The sequence below is a fragment of the Pungitius pungitius genome, chromosome 11, assembly GCF_949316345.1.
Source record: "Pungitius pungitius chromosome 11, fPunPun2.1, whole genome shotgun sequence".
Classification (NCBI taxonomy): Eukaryota; Metazoa; Chordata; class Actinopteri; order Perciformes; family Gasterosteidae; genus Pungitius; species Pungitius pungitius.
In genome coordinates, this window is record NC_084910.1 from 17,296,374 (window position 1) to 17,316,191 (window position 19,818).

At 44.5% G+C, this 19,818-nt stretch overlaps 3 protein-coding genes across 4 annotated transcripts in view; 2 read left to right on the plus strand and 1 right to left on the minus strand.

Moving 5' to 3' along the window:
* Positions 1-905: 905 nt before the first annotated feature.
* On the minus strand, positions 906-17,695 carry LOC119198037 (axonemal dynein light intermediate polypeptide 1-like). Of its 2 annotated transcripts, none has more exons than XM_037454860.2 (6): positions 3,645-3,783; positions 3,180-3,250; positions 2,939-3,108; positions 2,565-2,743; positions 1,932-2,096; positions 906-1,807 (listed from the first exon to the last, which is right to left on the minus strand). In XM_037454860.2, the coding sequence occupies exons 1-6, from the start codon at positions 3,723-3,725 to the stop codon at positions 1,778-1,780; spliced, it is 696 nt and encodes a 231-aa protein (XP_037310757.2). In that variant the 5' UTR covers positions 3,726-3,783; the 3' UTR covers positions 906-1,777. The 2 variants fall into 2 exon arrangements, with proteins under 2 accessions (XP_037310757.2, XP_037310758.2); XM_037454861.2 differs by lacking the exon at positions 3,645-3,783 and adding an exon at positions 17,548-17,695 and having other exon boundaries at positions 907-1,807.
* LOC119198036 (SH3 domain-binding protein 5-like) lies at positions 4,259-9,782 on the plus strand. Its single transcript, XM_037454857.2, has 7 exons — positions 4,259-4,389; positions 4,978-5,289; positions 5,731-5,793; positions 6,028-6,156; positions 6,994-7,158; positions 7,335-7,508; positions 7,736-9,782. Exons 2-7 carry the CDS (start codon positions 5,062-5,064, stop codon positions 8,276-8,278), a joined length of 1,302 nt encoding a protein of 433 aa, XP_037310754.1. The 5' UTR covers positions 4,259-4,389; positions 4,978-5,061; the 3' UTR covers positions 8,279-9,782.
* The window catches only part of LOC119198035 (gamma-aminobutyric acid type B receptor subunit 1-like), a 46,495-nt gene continuing 37,007 nt past the window's right edge, over positions 10,331-19,818 (plus strand). The window contains exons 1-6 of the mRNA XM_037454854.2: positions 10,331-10,699; positions 13,146-13,232; positions 13,440-13,504; positions 14,740-14,878; positions 17,607-17,792; positions 19,210-19,227. Coding sequence (XP_037310751.2) covers positions 13,154-13,232; positions 13,440-13,504; positions 14,740-14,878; positions 17,607-17,792; positions 19,210-19,227 — 487 coding nt within the window. The 5' untranslated portion in view covers positions 10,331-10,699; positions 13,146-13,153. The remainder of the gene's footprint in view (positions 10,700-13,145; positions 13,233-13,439; positions 13,505-14,739; positions 14,879-17,606; positions 17,793-19,209; positions 19,228-19,818) is intronic.

Genomic DNA, 19,818 nt, shown 5'->3' on the forward strand with positions numbered 1-19,818 from the left:
ACTTGTGTGTGTGCAATGCCTTATATTGTTTCATATTCTGGAATGTTTTCCAGTAACTTTCAGGAACTGGATCCAATCGTTTCAAGACCAAACCAACCAGCTTAGATCTTCTTCTGAAATTACTCAATTGTTGGGAAATTGGCAAGAGAATGAGACCAAAGCACTTAATCTCTATGCTGTGAGTCCATTGTGGGGAGTTTATGTTTCAATTTGAGACAGAAAGGGGCCCTGTTGGCCTTTTGTAGGACGACAAAGCTACAGCTGGCAGCTAGACTCACAAATGTACACGTGTCCCTCCGTGAAGGGCGAAGGATTATGGCCGTGTGTGTTTTCTCTCAGAACCGACCCTGCAGGAAGACGGACGGATCTCTTCAGACATTTACTGTCTCCCCTGCTGCATATAGTCGTCACTGCTGACTCAGGGTGATCGGTGATAACCGAAGGGAACAGTTTAAAGACCCGATGTGCTCACAGTACAATTCATTGGACAGAAAATCTCTTCTTTCGTCTTGTGCACTTGACCAGAATAAGGATAATATAAAAAGAAAAAAATAACTAACAGTAAGGTGTGTGAGCAGAGATTTAAATCACCAGGATTACCATCTCAATCTGTTATATAGGTCTGTCTGGCGGGTGATGTCCTTCTGACCCGGCTCGGGCCGTGGTCACATTATCTTTTCTAATACAACTATTTGCTCCCATTGGACATAAAGCCAAAGCAGCAGATTAAACTGGTGTTCATAAACCACCCCCCCACCCGCATGACTGGCATAAACACCATGGCGATTCGCATCTGCTGTTACATTAGTATTGACGGCAGAGACCTAGTCTTTCCTTACCACACAAGATGCATTTAACATTTATGTTGCAGCCGTTCGGCTGACATTGTTAGGCAGAGTGACGGGGGAACGGGACTAAATGATTAAAAGGACCTAAATTAAGCAGCTTACGGCTGGCAGGGCAAAGCAGAGAGGCTGTAAAGCTGAAACGAGAATAACGTTAGTAAAAAGAAGTAAAACATATTTATTTTAGCTCTGGGTTTGACATTATTGCATCTAATAGATATCGCAAAGCTGGTATTTGTTTTAACAACTACAAAAAAACATATTCCCCATATTGTAATGCAGGCCTCATCATGGTGCCACATAGAAGGCCTGAATTGCACTGTTTTACCCTCAGCGCTGGATGCTATAACGACTGCATGAAGTCATCAAACCTTTAACCTCTGGAAAAGTGATCAGGTGATCAGATCCACTAGAGACAGCTGATGCAGGACGCTGTGAGAGAGGCAGGGCTGCTGCTGCTGCGATGATCAAGGAGGTGAAATCCTCCCCTTGCAGAGCTGTGACACCGATGGAAACTCACTCACTGTTGCTGCCCTCTATTGGTTAGAAATCACTGCACCGCCTCCATGCACAGTGACATCACTGATGAGAGATGGCTCGGATATACTTAAAAGTGCTCTGACTCCAGTTAACATAGCTGTTTATTTCATCAGGATTAAACAATATAACGGTATCATATCTGAACAGCCTAACCATCCGGGTGGCATGTCGAGGGAACACGAGCAGCAGCAGAGGAGGGAGGAGCAGCTCACGACCTTCTGTGAGACAGAACTTTGGCAAAATCCATTTGTTGAGATCAATGAGTTCAGTGAGGAGGATTTGGTTCATATATATATATATATATATATATACATGTTTGTATATATATGCGTGTGTGTGTGTATATATGTGTATATACAGTATGTATGTTTATGTGTATATGTGTATGTATTCTATGCTTCAATCATCCCTTCCAGTTGTTTCTGAATAGAAAGACACAGAAAGACAAATATAAAAATCTTGAGACAAAATAACACGGCTACTATAAGTTAAAAAACTCAAAGATTGTGTTTTGTTGTATTAAAAATAAAAATAAATAAAAATCACCTTGAGCTGCTTGTTGGATTTCTCCAGTAACTTAATCTCTTCATTGCGCTCCTTATTCTTCACTCGCCTACTTTCGTTGTTTCTCTTTTCAGTAGTTTCATTCAAAGCTCTGAGCTTGTTCACTTCATTTTTCAGCTCTTCATTCTCCTCCTCCAGATCAGATATCTTGGCATGTAAAAGGACAACGTTGTATGTCAGTTATGCAAAGAGCACTACCGCCATCCTGATGTTATGTGAAGAGGTGCTCTCTGCTTGATGCCTTAGTGAAAAACAGTTCATTACTATATTCCAATAGCTTGAGATGAGTAAGTAACTAAATTGAATCTCTTGTTGAACATCAACATTATTTTGAGTTCTCCTGCCTCTTATGTATAGGTATTTGTAAGACATCATAAATAGTAATAATAATGATTTCATTTATAGAGCACCTCCACAAGAGTTTACAAAGTGCATTGACAGACAATTCATAAGAAGCAATGCAATAATAACAATTTGCCAACAACGCACAATGACAATTAAATCAATTCATCTGACGAAAACTGGGAAAATGATGTTAAATAACTCAATTTTGTAAAGGAAATTTGGAGAATCAACATCTGAAAGTAAAGCAGCAAAGCTTCTAAATGTCCTCACCGTTTGTCTCCTGTCCTTCTTGTCCACCTCAGCCTGCAAGGCTTTCCTCATTCCAAAAGCGTAGCCGCTCTCAAACAGTTTCTGGTAGGCAGCAAACGTCTTTCGAACATCATCTCTGACCCTCAGGAGCAACAAACCCTTCTCAGTGCAGTTGATGGTAATCTGTCTGATCAGCTCATCTGAAAGAGAAATGAGGAGAATGGGACAATTCAGCAGATGTTGATGAATATAGGATTCATGGATCAGACAAAAAGCCTAATGAATTTATTAATCCAGTCACGATGTTTACAAAACAAACTGTAAATCGTCTCCTTATGCTCCGTGGTCTGTGTAGAAATCAGAGTATTGATCGGTCATCACAGCCTCCTCCTCACCGAAGCACTGGGAATAGAGCCCTCTGCGCTGAGGACAGAGTCCTACTTCCATGGCCAGCGACTGCTGCAGCTTCATCTCCAGCTGTTCCTTGAGGCAAATGACGTCTCTTGTGGTGCAAGGCGCAATGGTCACCTGCTGCACCCACAGCTTGTTTCCACTCATCAACTCCCTGCACAGAAGTTACTATAAGTAAGACTTTGGTCTGTACTGGTTGAGCGACATGTTAATGGAGCTCTGTACCTTGGTGGAAAGATGAAGTTGAGGATCTCCCGACTTCCCAGCCTCTGGGAATCAGCGGCTGCTGCTTTTGGCTGATGAAGGGGGGGGGGGGGGGGGGGGGAGAATTAACTCATATACCCTGAGCGTTTAATAACGGCAGCTACAGAGCTGCTTCAAGCTTCAATTTCAATGCAGGCAGTATGTGCGACACCATATAGCCCCTAACCACCCACGCACACACACATACACGCACACACACACACGCGCACGCACACACGCACACACACTCACCCTTTACAGACTTTAGTTCTTTAGTCATTTAAATCCAAGCAAACCTGCTTGTTTAGCTAATTACCATTAAGGTGATACACATTAACTATTCAAATTACATGTTTTTTTGTTTTGTCTTCTATGATAACTTAACACAGCTGGAACTTAACTTACGTTAACTATAACGTTATAACTTTGTTTACTTTGTAAACTCACCTTGTCTGATTTCTCGTCGGTTTTTTTGGCGACCAAAAGCGGATGGTCGTATTTCACGAGGGACTCGACTGGTGTATCCATTGTGTGTTCTTTATCAAAACAACGCAAATATAAACTATAGACGGACGTGTACGTTCACGCAAGCCACAGAAACGCCTGTGCTCGCCTGTTTGAGTTGTCATGGCAACAGCGTCCACGTGGCCAATGTGTGCGGGTGGAGTCTGTGTGTTTTTTTTTTGGTTTACTGGTTCGTTCTGGTGACTCTAGTTCAAATTATAGAGCGAATCATCAGCACAGCAAAACAAAGACAGCATTATCCTTCAATTTTAACGAGACGCGTTTGCGTGGGGAACCAAAGGTATAAAGGTTTGTCGCGTCCCGGTTGCTCGGGCTTCACATTTGACAGTGCGCACAATGCAACCTTCCCAATGCCAGACAATGCCAACTTGCTAAAAACAATAGTTAATTATTTTTTGGGGATGTCAGGGCTCTGAAGAAAGCTTAGCAGGAGACTTAGATGATGCCTACGTCATCAACGTGCGTAGTGTTTGATGTGTAAAACGTGCCAGTACAAGGTAATCTGAGCGGATCAGTTTCCCCACACTTGACAGCCGGTGTCTGAGCAAAGCACATTTCCCTTGTACGTACAGGCAGGTCTCATATCGACTTGACATAGGAGCAACAGCAATGTGTGATGCAAATGTAAGACGGACAACGACGGCGTTTTGAAAAGGCAATTATTGACGTGAGTGTTTTGAACAGGCATCAACACCACCACCTACTTTATCCTCCACTAAATGAAGTGTGATGCGCATCTCAACCACAACCTCGCGAACGTGTTGTGAATTGTATCAGCGAACCTTTTCGCTTAAAGTCTTTGGCAAGAAACCGTAAAAAACAACGAAAGAGAAATCGAAATGTTCATTTCCTGGCGGTTTTGAGACGGGTCCCGTCAGGCCACTCCTACGACACCTCTGCCTCGCGCACGCGAAAAAAACCCCCAAAACCAGTTAATTCAAAAACCAGTTGATCCCGCACACCGGTAAGCGATGGAGAAAAAAACACATGTGATGGACGGACATATCGATGGGCCTCCTTTTGCTGTCCACTCGCAATAACTATTTATTGACATCTCTTTGCCGTCAAGTAACCGTTTCGTTCCAACTAACGGTGTTAGCCTGCTAGCGGGCTATGCTAGCTAGCTGTGCAGAGGGTTCGTGTTTCGGTGTGAGGATATGGCGCTTTGCAAACTCGGGAACACTCGCCTACTCTGGGATTATTTTCTCATGTATCCCTGTTGAATAACACATTCTGTGGTTTAAAAAAAATAAAGCCCGGAGATTGGGGTTAATTCGCCACCACGTCTACCGGAGAAGCAACGCTCAGCTAACGCCGCTACTAGCTGCGTGGAACTGGAATGGAGCCAGGCGACTTGCGTGAGAGCCCCGCCGGCTCCGGGGAGTCGGATGCGGGGGATTGGAGGGAGGTTGTGCCCGGCCAGGACGAGGAGGTGAAAGCCGGCGACACTAACGGAACGACACTGGAGACGACGCCCGGGGACACCTGCGAGGAAAGCGGCAGTGAAAAGGGAGCTGGAGAGCAATTACACAGCCCCTATGAGGAGGAGCTGGACCCCAGAATACAGGTATAAGAACTCCTGTTATTGTTTTTTTTTTTGATCGAGTGGGATATACATATTAAACAGCCATGATGTAATCGGTGTTTACTTGGCCCTGTGTGGGTGGGATTTTTTTAAGCTTAACTGGGAGGTAATTGACGTTGTGTCCGACATATGCGACGTCATAATGTTTGCACATCCGGCAGTCGGATCGAAAGCAACGTTCGTTTAACCATCTTGTCTGTTCATTTCGCCGAAACCATAGTCACATACCTGTGACGTACATGCCATTCCAGCTGCAGTTCGTGCCTCCCATGCACTACCATTGCACTCAAAACGGCTCAAGCACGATGATACACGAGACATTTGAAGCTAATTTCAGCCACACTAGGTGTTGGAAGAATATCTCATTTCAATTTTCCAGTTGTCAATAAGGACCTAAATCTAACAACCCTCCTCCCCCTTCAGGAAGAGTTGGAACATCTCAATGAAGCAAGTGCCGAAATCAACAGACTGGAGCTTCAGTTGGATGTGAGTGAGAACATTCTGCCTAATTTAGCTGCACTTATTCGGTCTTCCTTCACATATTCCAAGAATATGGTGAACAGATTGCATCACTACGTTTTGATTTGGACAAAATAAAAAATGTTCTCGTAGAATGTTCAACACTCGAGTGAATTGTTTTGCTTTCTTGCAGCCACTTGCCTGTCATTCCATTATTGTTTGTTCTGATATGGTATTTTTCTTAATACATTTACCATCCAGGATGCCCGAACAGGCTACCGGAAGATCCTCACAGAGTCTGCCAGGAAGCTAAATGCTCAGAGCTCTCAGCTCGGTGGCTGTATCGAGAAAGCGAGACCTTACTATGAATCTCGCCGTCTTGCGAAAGAGGTACGCACAAATCACATGTATGTAAACGTGTATATATGTTTAAAATGTACTTGTTTGAAAGTGAAACTGCAGTATGTGCACCTGCTTTTTTGTTTCGTAACTCCTTTGAGATATTTACTGTACTATGTTGAGATGAAAATACAAAAATTAATATAGTTCCTAAACATGCAGTTGCTGACCTCTGTGTAAAGAAGGCAATCTGAATTGTCCTTTAGACTGAGCACTTAGTACCTTCCAGGTCCAGCCTAGAAAAACTGATCTGATATTTCAGAGCCCCTTTGAAGGCGGTCAGTGTCCCATTTGTTCACATGACTGCACGGAAAGACAGTTTATAGCTTTACAAATCCCCTACACACTGTTCTTCACTGAAGACTGATATCGTTGATGGAGAAATCTTCTCTATATTGCAGCAGTTTCCGTTTTCTCCCCCCTGAAAGTTAATCTGAGCAGCAAAGAGAGAGATCTGATCACAGCCAGTCATTCATTATTCATGCGAGACTCATTCGTGTGTGAGCTGTGATCTGTCATAGCTGAATGTAGCCCTCCATCAATTCCATTTATTTTGTATAGCTCAAAATCGCAAATTACAAATTTGCCTTAGAGGGCTTTACAGTCTGTACACGTGTAACATCCTCTGTCCCGAAACCTTCACATCGGCACAGGAAAAACTCTCCAAAATGAAAAGGAGTGAGTACAGAATGAACAATGTAAATGATGTACAATATATTGAGCCAGTACACCACATACTTGTTGTCCCAGGAGCACTATGTGCATGATTCTGTTCATGGAACTTGTAAACAGAGATACATTTCTAAAGGTTTTTCCTGCTCTCTATAGGCACAACAGGAGACCCAGAAGGCAGCACTCAGCTATGAGAGAGCGGTCTCTATGCACACAGCTGCCAGGGAGATGGTCTATGTGGCGGAGCAAGGTCTGATGGCTGATGGCAAGAACACTCTGGATCCCACCTGGCAGGAGATGCTGAACCATGCTACCTCCAAGGTAACAAAGAGGAGCAGGTCCACCAGGCCCGGGCTGAGTGGGCGATGTACTGTCGGTGCAGGGTGGTTTCATATTCTCAGTAGAGATGAAACACGTGTTGAAGCGAGGGGAAAACACTTCGTCTCGTAGTCATGGACACACGGCAGTAACCTCCTGCTCCCGCGTGTCTCCGGCAGGTGAACGAGGCCGAGGAGGAGCGACTGCGCAGCGAGAGGGAGCACATGCGGGTCACACACGCCTGCCAGGAGGCCGAGGCTCGGGTTCAGATGCTGCAAAAGTCCCTCAAAAGAGTCATTGTGAAATCCAAACCCTACTTCGAGCTCAAGGCCCAGTTCAACCACATCCTGGAGGTAATGCAGTCTCGGGGAGTTTGTGAAACCGTTAGCACTTACAAGACGCTCTTGTTCTCCCTGTTCTCTCCAGAACAAATAATTCAGTTTAATGATGTTGAAGATGTGCTTCTGAGTTTATCGCTGTCATTAGTGATGTTATGGATTAAGTAGACCGGGGGGTTATATTGTGAAAAGCCGTGTTTAAATAGCTGGTAACGGTTGATGTGCCCCCTGTGTGACTCCAGGAGAACAAAGCCATAGTGCTGCAGCTGGAGCAGCACGTAGCCAAAGTGAAGACCCGCTACTCCATCGCCTTGCGGAACTTGGAACAAATCAGTGAGCAGATTCACGCTCAGAGGGGGAGAGAGGAGACGGTGAGAGACCAGGCGGAGGGAGGGCGCACCACAGTCTGCGGCGGGCGCAGCCCCCCCGTTGGAGCCGAGTCTGATGTCAGAGTTCAGAAAGAAGGCGTGGCCTGCGGTGGCGCGTCGGTGACGGATCGGGTGGATGCGGCCATCGGCCTGGAGAAAAACCGGGAGACCGAGAGGGACCGGGCGGGGTCGGACTCCCTGTCGGTCTTCAGCCTGCAGACCATCGCCTCCGACTTGGAGAAATACGACTCCATCGAGCACCTCGGGGACCTCAGCGATGTGGGCAGCGTAACTGGGGATGAGGGGGAGAAGGAGAGAGGCGGCGTGATGGATAGAAGAGAAAAGCTGGCCGAAAGCAGTGCCAAAGAGCGCCAGCTGCAGTTCTACAAGCAGCATCATCGGAGCTTCAGTTTGTGAGGCTGTCGTAGACAAACACGCTATAAACACCGCAGAAGCAACAGTGAGTTGTCAAAAAAACAACCAATTAAGGCAAGCGTCTCGCAAACAAAGGGTACCGACCAAAGCATAAGACATTAAGCTAGCTGTGAAACTGCATGGATGCAGATGTGTGATGTATTTGACGTTGTAAATAAGCACAGGTCGGTCGACTGACAACACATTATTCTAGAGCTGACGCTGATCAATAGTTAATATTGCGGCCTGGTTACAACACTACTGGAATCTAAAGCGCTTTCCACACGGGAGAAAACGTGTACGGTGTATTGAGGGATTCTGGGTAGAATTTGTTCCTTGAGCATAGATCTCGAGCGCGGATCTAATGTGGTGAGACGAGTTAAAACAAAACCCTCCGGTCGAGTCCTGTCAGCGGTTCCTTCAAGGTACAGGGTGGTTTGGTTTGGGGGGGGGGGGGGGTTCGCAGGGTCTCTCAACAAACACATCCACACTCGTACCCGCCCTCGTCATGTTGGTGTCTGGGGGAAAAATGACAAAAACGGTTCTCTGTCAGTGCATGTTTGAATTCACATTTAGAGTATTTCAAGCAAAATGCTGCAAGTAGGTTTTGTCATTTTAAAGCACCAGAGAATACGTTTTTTGAAAATTCCCTGAAATGAGTTGAGTCTGAAGACAATAATGACTCGTTCCACTCCTACAGCATGCACTCCTTGATAGCTATGTGAACAGACACTTACGACATGTAGTCAGGGCTTTGTGCTGGAACCGAAACCGACAACATTAGAGCTGCAGCCGCGTTTTCTTTTTAAATGTCTTATGATGCAAAAACCTTTCCCAAATTTGTGCCATTTGGATATTGTTTACAATTGTATGGCTGAATTTTTTTCAGCATTAAATGCAGCTTCTCTTTTGTTTCCCTTTTTTGTAAAAGAAAATACAAAAATTGCCCTGGTTGTAATTTAAAGTGTGCCTTGACGGAACAAGTAACACATTTAGCATGAGCAGCACTTTCTTGTAATCTCATCCGTAGTTCTGTTTAGAACCATTTAAAAAAAAAAAAAAAAAAAAAAAAACGTGTCTGTGCCAGTCTATGATTTTTAGAACCTAATTATCAAAGTCGCCCAGGCGCCGTATCCGATTAGACTTGAAGACTTTTATTTTATTCTTGTGACATTGTATTTTGAATTTCTACGTGTGAGATGCAACACCACAAAGTCAAGAATTGACTTGTAAATGTATGTAATTATTACAAAGCTGGAAAATATTGACATGTACAGTTCCGTGTGTTATTTGATGTGAATGTTCGACTGGTTCGTTGTGCGGATGCTTTGAATGCCCTCAGTTTGTCATGTGTATTTAAATCCTTATCACAGTTCATCCGAAGAACCTCTCCTTCACTGCTGTCTTAACCATTCGCCGTACTAGTAGCATTTGTGATTTTAGTCAGAATGTCACGCTCCGATTAATGCATCCTCATATCTATAACCAATAAACCAAATCATACGTCTCCGGCTGGCCAGATTCTCGTATTTTACTATGTATTTGGTGTCTGGGTGGCTGTGTTGCCTCATTCACAGATGCAGGTGGGGGACTGAGGGAGAGGTTACGTCTTACCCAGCCTCCCTTCAATTATTCAGCAGATGTATAAATATGAAGCAGGATCTCAGAATAGATGGCTGGAGAGGAGCAGATGATGACGGTTAACTCACTACAGAGGCGACTGGTTTAAGTCGATGACCAGTGTCGTAGAAATGGCAGATTGTCGACTTAACTCCAAAGAGCTTGGGGGGTGGGAGAAATAAGGCTTAACAATGTAGTCAGTGTTACTAGCACAGCGCCATGTCCGCAGCTCCATCCGTGCCTAGTCCTCCCTCCGTGATGTTACTATGAACGGAGGGATGAATCCGCTTCAGCTTTTTATAAACCCAAAGCCCCCCTCCTGAGATTCAATGTGACATTTTACTGTTTGCGGGCCCGGACCGTGGCGCGTTTCATCTCGGGAGGAGAGGGACTGTTACGCACGGCGCGTCTCCATCATGACGTCGTGTGTTAGCTCAAGATTGTATGTGGGGGGGTGGGGGGTGGCTAGAAAAAGGAGGGGAGTGTGGTGAATCGGTGTTTCGTCGTTTACGGGGATGCGTTTGTATATAGTGCATGCATATTGTTTTTGTATGGATCTTTCTTACTGGCCGTGCGTAACTGCAATACGTGAAGAACCCGGAATGAGATTGTTTTTGTAACATTGTCCTTACGAGCGGAGCAGCTTGCACAGTTATAGCCATACTGACATAGCCATAAAAAAAAAAGAAGAAAATCTCTGTAGCGATGCATATTTTTACCAAATAATCTGCGATTGGGCTTTTCCCTCACGGATCCACCCCGGACGACGCACTGCTGTCTCGACCGAGCGCATCGAAACTAATAGTAAGTGCACATGCTACAGCTTTGCGGCTAGATAGATGCTACTACCGCCGATGTGAGACTACGTTTATTCTAAGGACGGCACGTTTGCCTCGCAGACCATCGAGACGGATCTCACATTTGGGTTCTTTCGTTTCTACGCAAACCCCCCCCCCCCCAGGTAATTCACATATCGACGCTTCACGGGCCGGATTTGTTTTGGATTCCTCCTCGGGAGAACCCCGTCCTCCGTTTGCGTGTTTGGTGCTTTAAAAACAGAGGCTCAGCGGGGATGACATTTTGCACCTTTTTTTCCCCCTCTTTTTTTTCTTCTTCTTCTCCCTTCAAACAAACGCACGGCGGGTTTAAAGACACGATCATTTATTCAGGACGCGGCTTCCTTGAGATCCACTCCCGCGAGCACCGTGCGGGGCTCGCGGGTATCCGGTCGGCCTTCCTCTGCAGGCCGTCGCGGATTCCCTCGTCAACGGCCGACAAGTAACTACCGGCGGCATACGGTTGGTGGCACCCTCCCTGTGACCCTCACGTCTCCGTAGTTCATGCTCAGCCACGCAAAACACACACGAACGAGCGCGCGCGCGCGGACGGACGGACACGCGCACGTGCGCTGCGCGCGGTTCTAAAGAACCGCTTCTCTACACGAAGCGGTCTCTGGTGCTGAACTGGACCGAATGTTCCGATGCAGCTTCCGGCATTTGGAGCACACCGGGAAGCAGAGGCGGCGCCAGTGCTTCATCACAGGTGGATGTGTCGGATGATGGGGATGATGGGGATGTGATAGCCCCCCCCCCCCCGTGTTGTGGAGTTGTGAAGGCGCTGTCCGTGGTGCTGAAGGTCTTAATTGCATTATAGGCTTGAGTCTGGTCTGCTCAGTGCCCCTCCAGCCGCGAGTCAGCTGCTTCAAGCTGAATGGGCGGCTTCCTCCGCGCTACACTCACCCGGGTAGTTTGCTTTTATCCGGCTCAGCGTGGGATCCCTGATATTAATGACTCCATGCTGGGTTGTCCCCTTCCCAACTCCCCCCCCCTCCCCCTTTTCTCTTTACTGCCTCCCTATCCCTCACAGGATAAACACTGTAATCTGCTACACTCACACACATCATACACACTCTGGTGGTGTCTACCTCCTGCTTGCGTCTTGTCAGTAAACTCTAAAAATACACCGGGATAATGCTAATGAAGTATCCAGCAGAGTTGGTCGGTCTTCCACCAGCAGGCCTCGCTGCCATCTGTCTCCCCTCGCTGTGCTGTGCTTTGCTTTGTTATGCGCCCCCCTACCCACACAGCCACTTCACCGCACACGCAGACCCGCTTCGCCACGCGCAAACACACGCCCCCTCCGACCACTTGCTGCCTCGTTCGGTGCGAGAGTCTATGGATAAGTCTGTATGTTTTTGCATGTGCGACACCCTGATGAAGCAGCATTTATTGTTCAAAGCTGCAAATGAGCAGCTATAGTGTGTGAGTGCTAGTGATGCAGTTGTGCGTGCGTGTGTGTGTGCTTGTGCTCCCCTGCCGGCGCTGGAGGCGCTGAGGCTCGCAGGGCTCGAGGCTCTTTTTGACTTTCGGCTGGGTTTGCAGATCACACTCATTGTGTCCTCGTGGAATCACGTCAGGCGGCAAGTGTGGCGACCAAGTGGCCTGTAGTTTAACCATCTTTGCAAAGCAAACAGAGCCCTTTAACGCATTCAATGGAGTTGAATCAATGTAACAGTCCATATACACCTGGAGGGTACTTCCTATTTGATGTAAAGTCAGAGGAACTTACGGGTTACGTGTCTTGGAGAGCACCAGTGCTGTGTGAAGACTGGTAGTTAATCGAGTGATGTCAGCAGTCTGTGCGGCTAATGAGGCCAATGTTTTGACTAGGACGAGGAAGGTATTGAGGTTTTACTGCATTAGACCCCCTTTTTTACCTCCCTATTTTCAGTCTGTGGGCATGTGGGGGGCGTCGTCCTGGTGTGGTGGGTTGTTGTGTCTTTAAATTCGGTTAACACACATACAGTAGAAGCCTTTTTACACAATCTGCACGCGGCTCCAAATACTTTTCTACCCTGAGCTGAAGGAAAACTACCGAGTCCGCCTTGGCGTGAAGTGTTTCTGTGTGCAGCCCGCTGGTCGTCACAACCTGAGATGACGCTCGCGGGGCTTTTTGAAAGGGAGCCAGGCTGGCCATCAACGACTCATCGGCACCGCAAATACTAACAAGAGGCATGGAGGGAGAGAAGTGGCCTCCTCTTGCAGCATCTTGCATCTCGCCCTCTCCGCGCGCAGGGAGGCAGGTCGGAGAAAAAAAAGGAGTTGATGCATCCCTTTTTTTCCGAAGGACAGTCAGCAGTGGACCGGCTAAAAGTGTTGCTTTAATATGAGAGTGTTTTCTCAGTATCCCTTTCATCTTCATGCCCCCTTTTTTTTGCGCATTTCACGCCTCTCTCTTCCTTCTCTTTCAGATCCAGAGATGGCTCGAATAGTGTTCCTGATTGTTCTGTATGGTCTTCCAACTCTCGTTGTGCCCATACATAATTCATCTACTGGAGGTAATTTGTTTGTGTTTGTGAGTTTATCACATGACCCGATAGACAGAAGTAACTCGCTGTAATTGGTGCAGGGAGGAAGGCATCAGTTAAATGGACAGTGTGTCCTGTTGCCCTAATGTATCTGCATTGTCTAAAGAGCCCCCACCCCACGCCTATTCCCGCTCTTCTTGTCCTTGATGGCTCTTCCACCTCTCTTTTTTTCTTTAGGCTGCGCTATCATCCGGCCTCCCAGGGATGGGGGGATCCGCTACAGAGGCCTGACACAAGAACAGGTACAGAGAAGGCCCCACCTGTCAAATCTAGCACGTTAAACTGCAGCCGACGTCAAGTACAAAACACAGAAGTGGAAGAATTAAGTAGCCACAACCCTAACTGTAATTTATTCCTGATTGATTAAAAAATGAAAGTAATGACAGCCTGAGTAAAAACAAGTTGTTATTATTATTACACCATATGATGGGGTGAATGAGAATGCGATTAAATCAAATCCCTTGACTTCATGGATTCAAAACAATACAGTCATTCTAATTCTGATTAAAACCAAATAGAAATACTCATACCGTGCATATTCCCTATTTGCCATTAAGCATGAGAATGAATGAATTACTTTAAGGACCTGCTTTTAATAATAAGGATAGATCTGCACACTGATTCGGGTGAAATAACAATTCATTTCTGAGTGGAAGCAAACTATGAATTCTGTACTGCAGGGAGGCTCAAAATGAAGAGAGATGTTGGTTCAGTTTCAAAGTGTTGAAGCTGAGCCAGTCAACAAATGTTTGAAATCCGAGTGCAGCAATCTGGACATATGCACACAATGACGTCCACAAGGCCTCTTTGGCTGAGCAGCCTCTCTTGGGGGGGGGGGGGGCAAAAGTTTGATCCTAATTGTTGTTGCATGAATTTGAGTAACCAGTCCTTGGTAATGTAGGAACAGATTTAATCCCTATTGCTTTTAACGTTTCATTACGTTTTGATATGCGTGCAAAAAGCATGAACCAGAGCTGTAAAAAAAAAAGAATCGGATCATTTGATCGTTCCTTGAAGAGTTTATCTAGGTGTGGTTACCTGGACACAAATCATTCTGCGCAATGATGATGATTTGAAGTATTTTAAAATTAACCGTGTTAACTTTAGACAGGTTTTTGTGTTTCATGTTATACTAAAAAATGTTTAAAATGTATATCTACAAGTTAACTGGTTAGTTATTTCACCACATTTAGGGACGTACCGATAGGTAACACCAAAAACAAAAATATCTGCGCACGTCCAGTCCATGCACACTTGTTCAACCAGCATGGCGCTGAAATGTACAGCTGGGACGGTGTGTTTCAGAGCGCGGCAGCCCATCAATTCAATGCCATAAAGTCTTCCAAGTGAAACTTCACCGAGTCTGTTCCCCTGAGGCCGAGCGAATGAGGAACAACCGCTACGAGAGAGCATCCATCACGCTCTCATCACTGTCCCTTCTTCCACCCATCTCTCTCTGCCGCTGTTCCTCTGATAGATCCGCAGTGTGCAGATCCTCCCCGTGGATTATGAGATAGAATACATCTGCAGAGGAAACCGGGTGATCGTGGGCCCCAAGGTCAGGAAGTGCTTGCCCAACGGCACATGGACAGACATCACCCTGAACAGTACTTGCCGTGAGTCTTTTTTCTATACATATGTTTCATCCCGCTTTAATCCCTCCACTCGTCCTCATCTCTTTTCTACTTCTTGCCTTTTCTGACTCTGGTGAAGTTACAATAGACAAAAGAAAAAGGCCTCACTCCTTTTGTAAAAACTGAGGTTGGGCGCATTTGTTTTTATATATTTTTTATCATTGACAGTAAAGGAGGTGTAATTTCTTTTTAAATGGAGATTACGGTTGATCTGTTGAACTAGAAAAAAAGTATTTTCTAACCCTCCTGCAGCTAATGTAAAGGCTTGTTTCTGGTCACTGGATCAATGTAAGTCCAATATTCCCTCTCTTTTTTGCTCCGTCTTTGGTCTCCTCCATCTTCTGAGGTAAATATCTGGCTCTTAGCTGCTGACTGCTCCCCTACGTTTACCAGCTCATCGTTACCTGTTTCTGGTGCTGAGCATGAAGTGTTTCTAGAGCTTTTTTGCTGAAACCCTCTATTTAACTAAGGTCTCAGACACACCAGGAGGGAATTTCTTCACTTTAAATAGAGAATGAAATATTAGAATTTTACTGTCAAAGGTCAGTATGAGTTCACAAAAAAGTGATTCGCTTATAACAGACATGGATAGGCAAATTGACTGGTTGGTAGATTGCTGATAAAATAGACATTTCTTTCATTTCAATTCCTCAATTCATTCATGTATATGTCCATGACATGACTTTGACCTGAGGAACAATACTTCTGAAAGTAGACCTTTGAGGTGGGATTATTTTGTAACAAAACCCTGGTTGAATGATCCCAAATGCTTTGCAAATATGTTGGGTTTACTTTGAGGTATGTGTGCCTGATGAAGGGCTAAATGAATACATGCCAATGTGAACTTAACAGAGAATTGTGCGGGCTGATGCTTGCTGGGGATTGATTTGGAGTTTTTTGGATTCTGCTCACATTTAAACTTGTTTTTAGAAGAATAATAGAGCTAGTTCTGTGCAAACAAATACAATGTAATTATGACTCATATCACATTGAAAGGTTCTCTGCAAAAACTGAGAATAAGGTCAGAAATCCAATCAAATCCCTGTTATATCTCCTGTTTTTCTTGTTTCAATTCAAAGTCAACATTTGTGAAAAATATTTCCCCCCAAGAGTACATTCTCTAAAGCAGACCTTTTGTTTGTCTCTGGCTTATGTAACAGCACAAGCTGCAATGTGCAGATTGAAGTTTCATTATGTGCTCGCTTGCTGGAAGGGAGATTCAACAAACTCGGCAGCTAAGCAAATTATATTCAAGAGCTGGGCCGTCAGAAAAAACAAACCAAGAGGAATGTAGCCTGCGAGCTAACGTCACAAATGTGGGCCGAGACATTTCCTACGGGTCAAAACACGAAACTGGCTTTATTTGTACGGGGTTCCTTGGGCAGTTTGTACTTATTATGTTGTGTCTGCATTGTATTACATGCATGAGTAGGAAAATGTCCAGATGCAGGGAGGGACCTATACCTGAAAGCAGAACGCACACATGAAAGATACCTCAGAGGCAAAGGTGCTCAAGTGGCAGAAGTAATCTCCTGAGCCTCGGAAGGCAAAGCGTTTCTACACGTTTTTTCCGTCCGTTTTTTTACGGTGCTAATCTGTTACGTAACCTCAGTTTTACGTCACGATTACTACTTGTTAGCAGATGAAAGACGATAGAAGACTAAAATCTAAATTGGAAAACATGCCGTGTGAACGTGAACCAGCATGTTAGCATGTTAGCATTGTTCTTGTGAGCGTGTTAGCATGCACTCTTAGCTGGAGGACTGAGAAAATCTCGAGTTGTGCTTTTTCTATTTTGGAAAGAAGGCAAAATATTTTGTTACGGTGAGATGGGAACGTTATGCGCCCTAAAATCTTTAAGTAACTAAAGTATTAAAGCTCCAAGAGTTTTCTCTCATTAGATGATAGTGGGTCGCCATTAGACTGCAGATTGTGTACACTGGAGCTCAGACCAACATACTATGCATACCAAGTATGACATAAGATTGAGTGCTTCATGCATTTCGACTGCATAGTATGTGGATCGCAAGGACAGGTGAGACGCCTGGATGTTTACTACATGAGTAAGAATTTGAATGCATTGCAGCAGTATGTGTAATACACTGTAGAAAAAACACATTAAGACCAAAATAATACTTGAAAATATAAAATTGTGTATTTATTTGACATCATCATTCGGACCGGTAATGTTGCGGTCGACACATTTGAGTGAAGCAGGGAGCTTGTGTAGCTCACTTCAGAGTGATTCTGCTGGTAAATGCGTACTTGGCCGAAGTATGCATACTCGTTGAATATGTAGCGTGCAGCCGGATTGTTTGCTAGTTGCAACTTATACTCGATCACTATGTTAATATATATATATGAACCAAAAGACGTTACAGCTATTGCCTCATCTCAGTGGTTTAGTATTTTTTTTAGCTTTTTGATTCAGTCTCCTCTCGTCATCCGAGTTTCCAGGTAAAGCAGACTGTACATTACCTGGAGAGAAACTTAGCGATTAGCTGCTGAACAATGTGAAGCACAGAGCAGCCTAAGAGGGATAAAAACTGAGCTCATACTGAATATTAAATGTACGCTTCGCAAGTGCTCAGAACAAAAATACATTCATCCATCACCCAAAGCACTGATAAATGTTACTGCAAGTAATTTACCTTTCGACATCTCCCCGTGTCTCCGCCTGCCTTTATTTTGTGCCTCCTCTGGTTCCCAGTGCTGCTGTGCCCGCGGGTCTGGACCTCCCTGGAAAACGGCCGGGTGACGGCGATGCCCCCCGGGCCCCCCGTGGAGGGGACACTGCTCCATTACAGCTGCCACGCCGGCTTCATCCTGGAGGGAAGAAACACCAGTCATTGCACTAAACTGGGCAAGTGGGACGCGCCCAAACCCACGTGCCTCTGTGAGTGTCTGAGCTACAGTAGAATTAAGAAAACCAGGTTGCATGGCGGCATACGGTTTACTGTCTCGGGGAGCGAACATTTTCAACACAGTGAGCAACTTTGTATCAATGATTCTGGTTTGTCGTCAATAGCAGACAGGTGAAAAACAACTTTCTTCCAAAATCAGAATTGGTCATTCTTTGTGTTGTGAGAGTCCCTTTTAAAAGGTTAAAAATAGATTTAAAAATATTATATATAAAGATTTTTTTAAGAATTTGAGTTGAAACACAAGCTTTTTTGCTCATCAATGAATTGTGTCAAGCAAAAATCCCAATCCTGATATAGTTCCAGATTATCAAATGTGAGGACGAGAGGCTTGTCTTTATCAAATATGATACAAAAGTGCATGTTGGTCATGGTAAATATACCGGCATTCTGACACTTTAAAGTTAAATTCATTTCTTTCATGAAAATGAAATGAGTGACCAAGTGATGCTTTAGTGGCAGGAATGTTCCTCGATGTCCATTTCACTACACAGACATTGCTCACTTATGCAGCCTGCCTCACAAAAATGGGAACAGGAGGTTTTAAAGATGACAGATAATTGCAAACACCTGCTCTCCCGATGGAGTAGCGCGGTTGCTAGGCAATAAATGATCCAGCCAATCAGAGAGAAATCCAAGAGAGGGTTTTTGCGGTTGGTGCAGGCAGGTAAAAAAAAAAAAGAAGAAAAGATGAGAAGAAAAAACCTGATGTCCCACACATTAATGTATGTAGACTGGATAAATAGGCGACGAATATAAGAGGAGAGGATATTTGTGATATCATTGTCATCCAAGAGAGATCTTGCTCGCAGCAGTTGGCGGGTCCAAAAATATTTGTTAAAATTAGGACAAATAAATGATGATTTCCTGAAAGATACGAGATGGCCAACTGGTCATCAGAGGAGTTGGCATGGCAACCAACTAAAGTTGCTATGGAAATGGTTGTTTTTAAAGAGATGAATGAGGGAACAGTAGAGTAAAAGTAGGTGAAATTTAAGATCTATAATCATCTATGATTCACTCGTGTACTATGTTGGTTTATTGATCAATGCTTTGCTTTAATGTAGTCCAGGGCATTCACACAATATAACTATGGACTTTAATGTACTACATTTTTGGGGCGTTCCTGTAAACTATTATAGGATTACATAATATCTAGCACAGTGCGTTTCTCAGGTCAACTACATTGTTGTGTTGCTGCCATCTAGTGGAGGAAGAAATATTTTAAATTTTTATATTTCATTAACAATGTCTAAATAAAGAAACCCTGAGGATTTCCCATCAACTTTTTAAAATACAATAATTTTTCCTCTCTTCTTAGCCGCTCTGTTTGAATTTGTATTTTTTTAATCATCTGTTATTTTTTATTCTTTTTGTCTTTGCTGGCCAAAGATGACAGAAACTACACAGGTAAGACTCACTTCTTATTATCATGTCCATGATACCCAGATGTTACTACAATGCAATAACAACAAAGTAAACCAAATAAAACATGGTTCCACGCAAAGAAATGGAAATCAGAAATCGACACAAAATCCAGATCACATAAATGTACCTGCATGAATATTTAGTTCAGACTGTGCTGCAGGTGCAGTATGTGCTGCAGCCACAAGAGGGCAGCAGCAGCCTGAAGCACAGACGAGTGGCTGCAAAGAAATGTGACTTCAGGGGAAAAGGGAACTTGAACAGCTTGTCCAACCTACTGTGAGAAACAAGATGATTGAAGCAGCACACTCAGTTAAATAAATTACTTTTTATATCCAATATTGGAGTGTTCCCATCAGCGCCATACCTGCCAAGGAACACGAAGAACATTCTTCTACCCCTGAGTATTGAGCAAATCCTTCTTTAGAGAGAAGATTAAGACTATGTAAGCTGCTCATAAAGCATGTGAAGAACCATTTTCAACTCAACTCATCCACACGAACCCCCTCATGTCTTTAGTAAGTTTTAATGAAAATTGTATATTAGTGTGATTCTCATCATTTTTGCAACACGCAC

Bases quoted from the DNA above. Each gene is read 5' to 3' on its own strand.
- LOC119198037 (XM_037454860.2), bottom strand. From the start codon at position 3,725: ATGGATACACCAGTCGAGTCCCTCGTGAAATACGACCATCCGCTTTTG. The intron at 3,109-3,179 runs GTACAGAGCTCC...ACTTCTGTGCAG, and splicing joins AACTTCATCTTTCCACCAAG to GGAGTTGATGAGTGGAAACA. The intron at 1,808-1,931 runs GTGATTTTTATT...CTTTCTATTCAG, and splicing joins AATCCAACAAGCAGCTCAAG to AAACAACTGGAAGGGATGAT.
- LOC119198036 (XM_037454857.2), top strand. From the start codon at position 5,062: ATGGAGCCAGGCGACTTGCGTGAGAGCCCCGCCGGCTCCGGGGAGTCG. The intron at 5,290-5,730 runs GTATAAGAACTC...CTCCCCCTTCAG, and splicing joins AGCTGGACCCCAGAATACAG to GAAGAGTTGGAACATCTCAA. The intron at 5,794-6,027 runs GTGAGTGAGAAC...TTTACCATCCAG, and splicing joins GACTGGAGCTTCAGTTGGAT to GATGCCCGAACAGGCTACCG.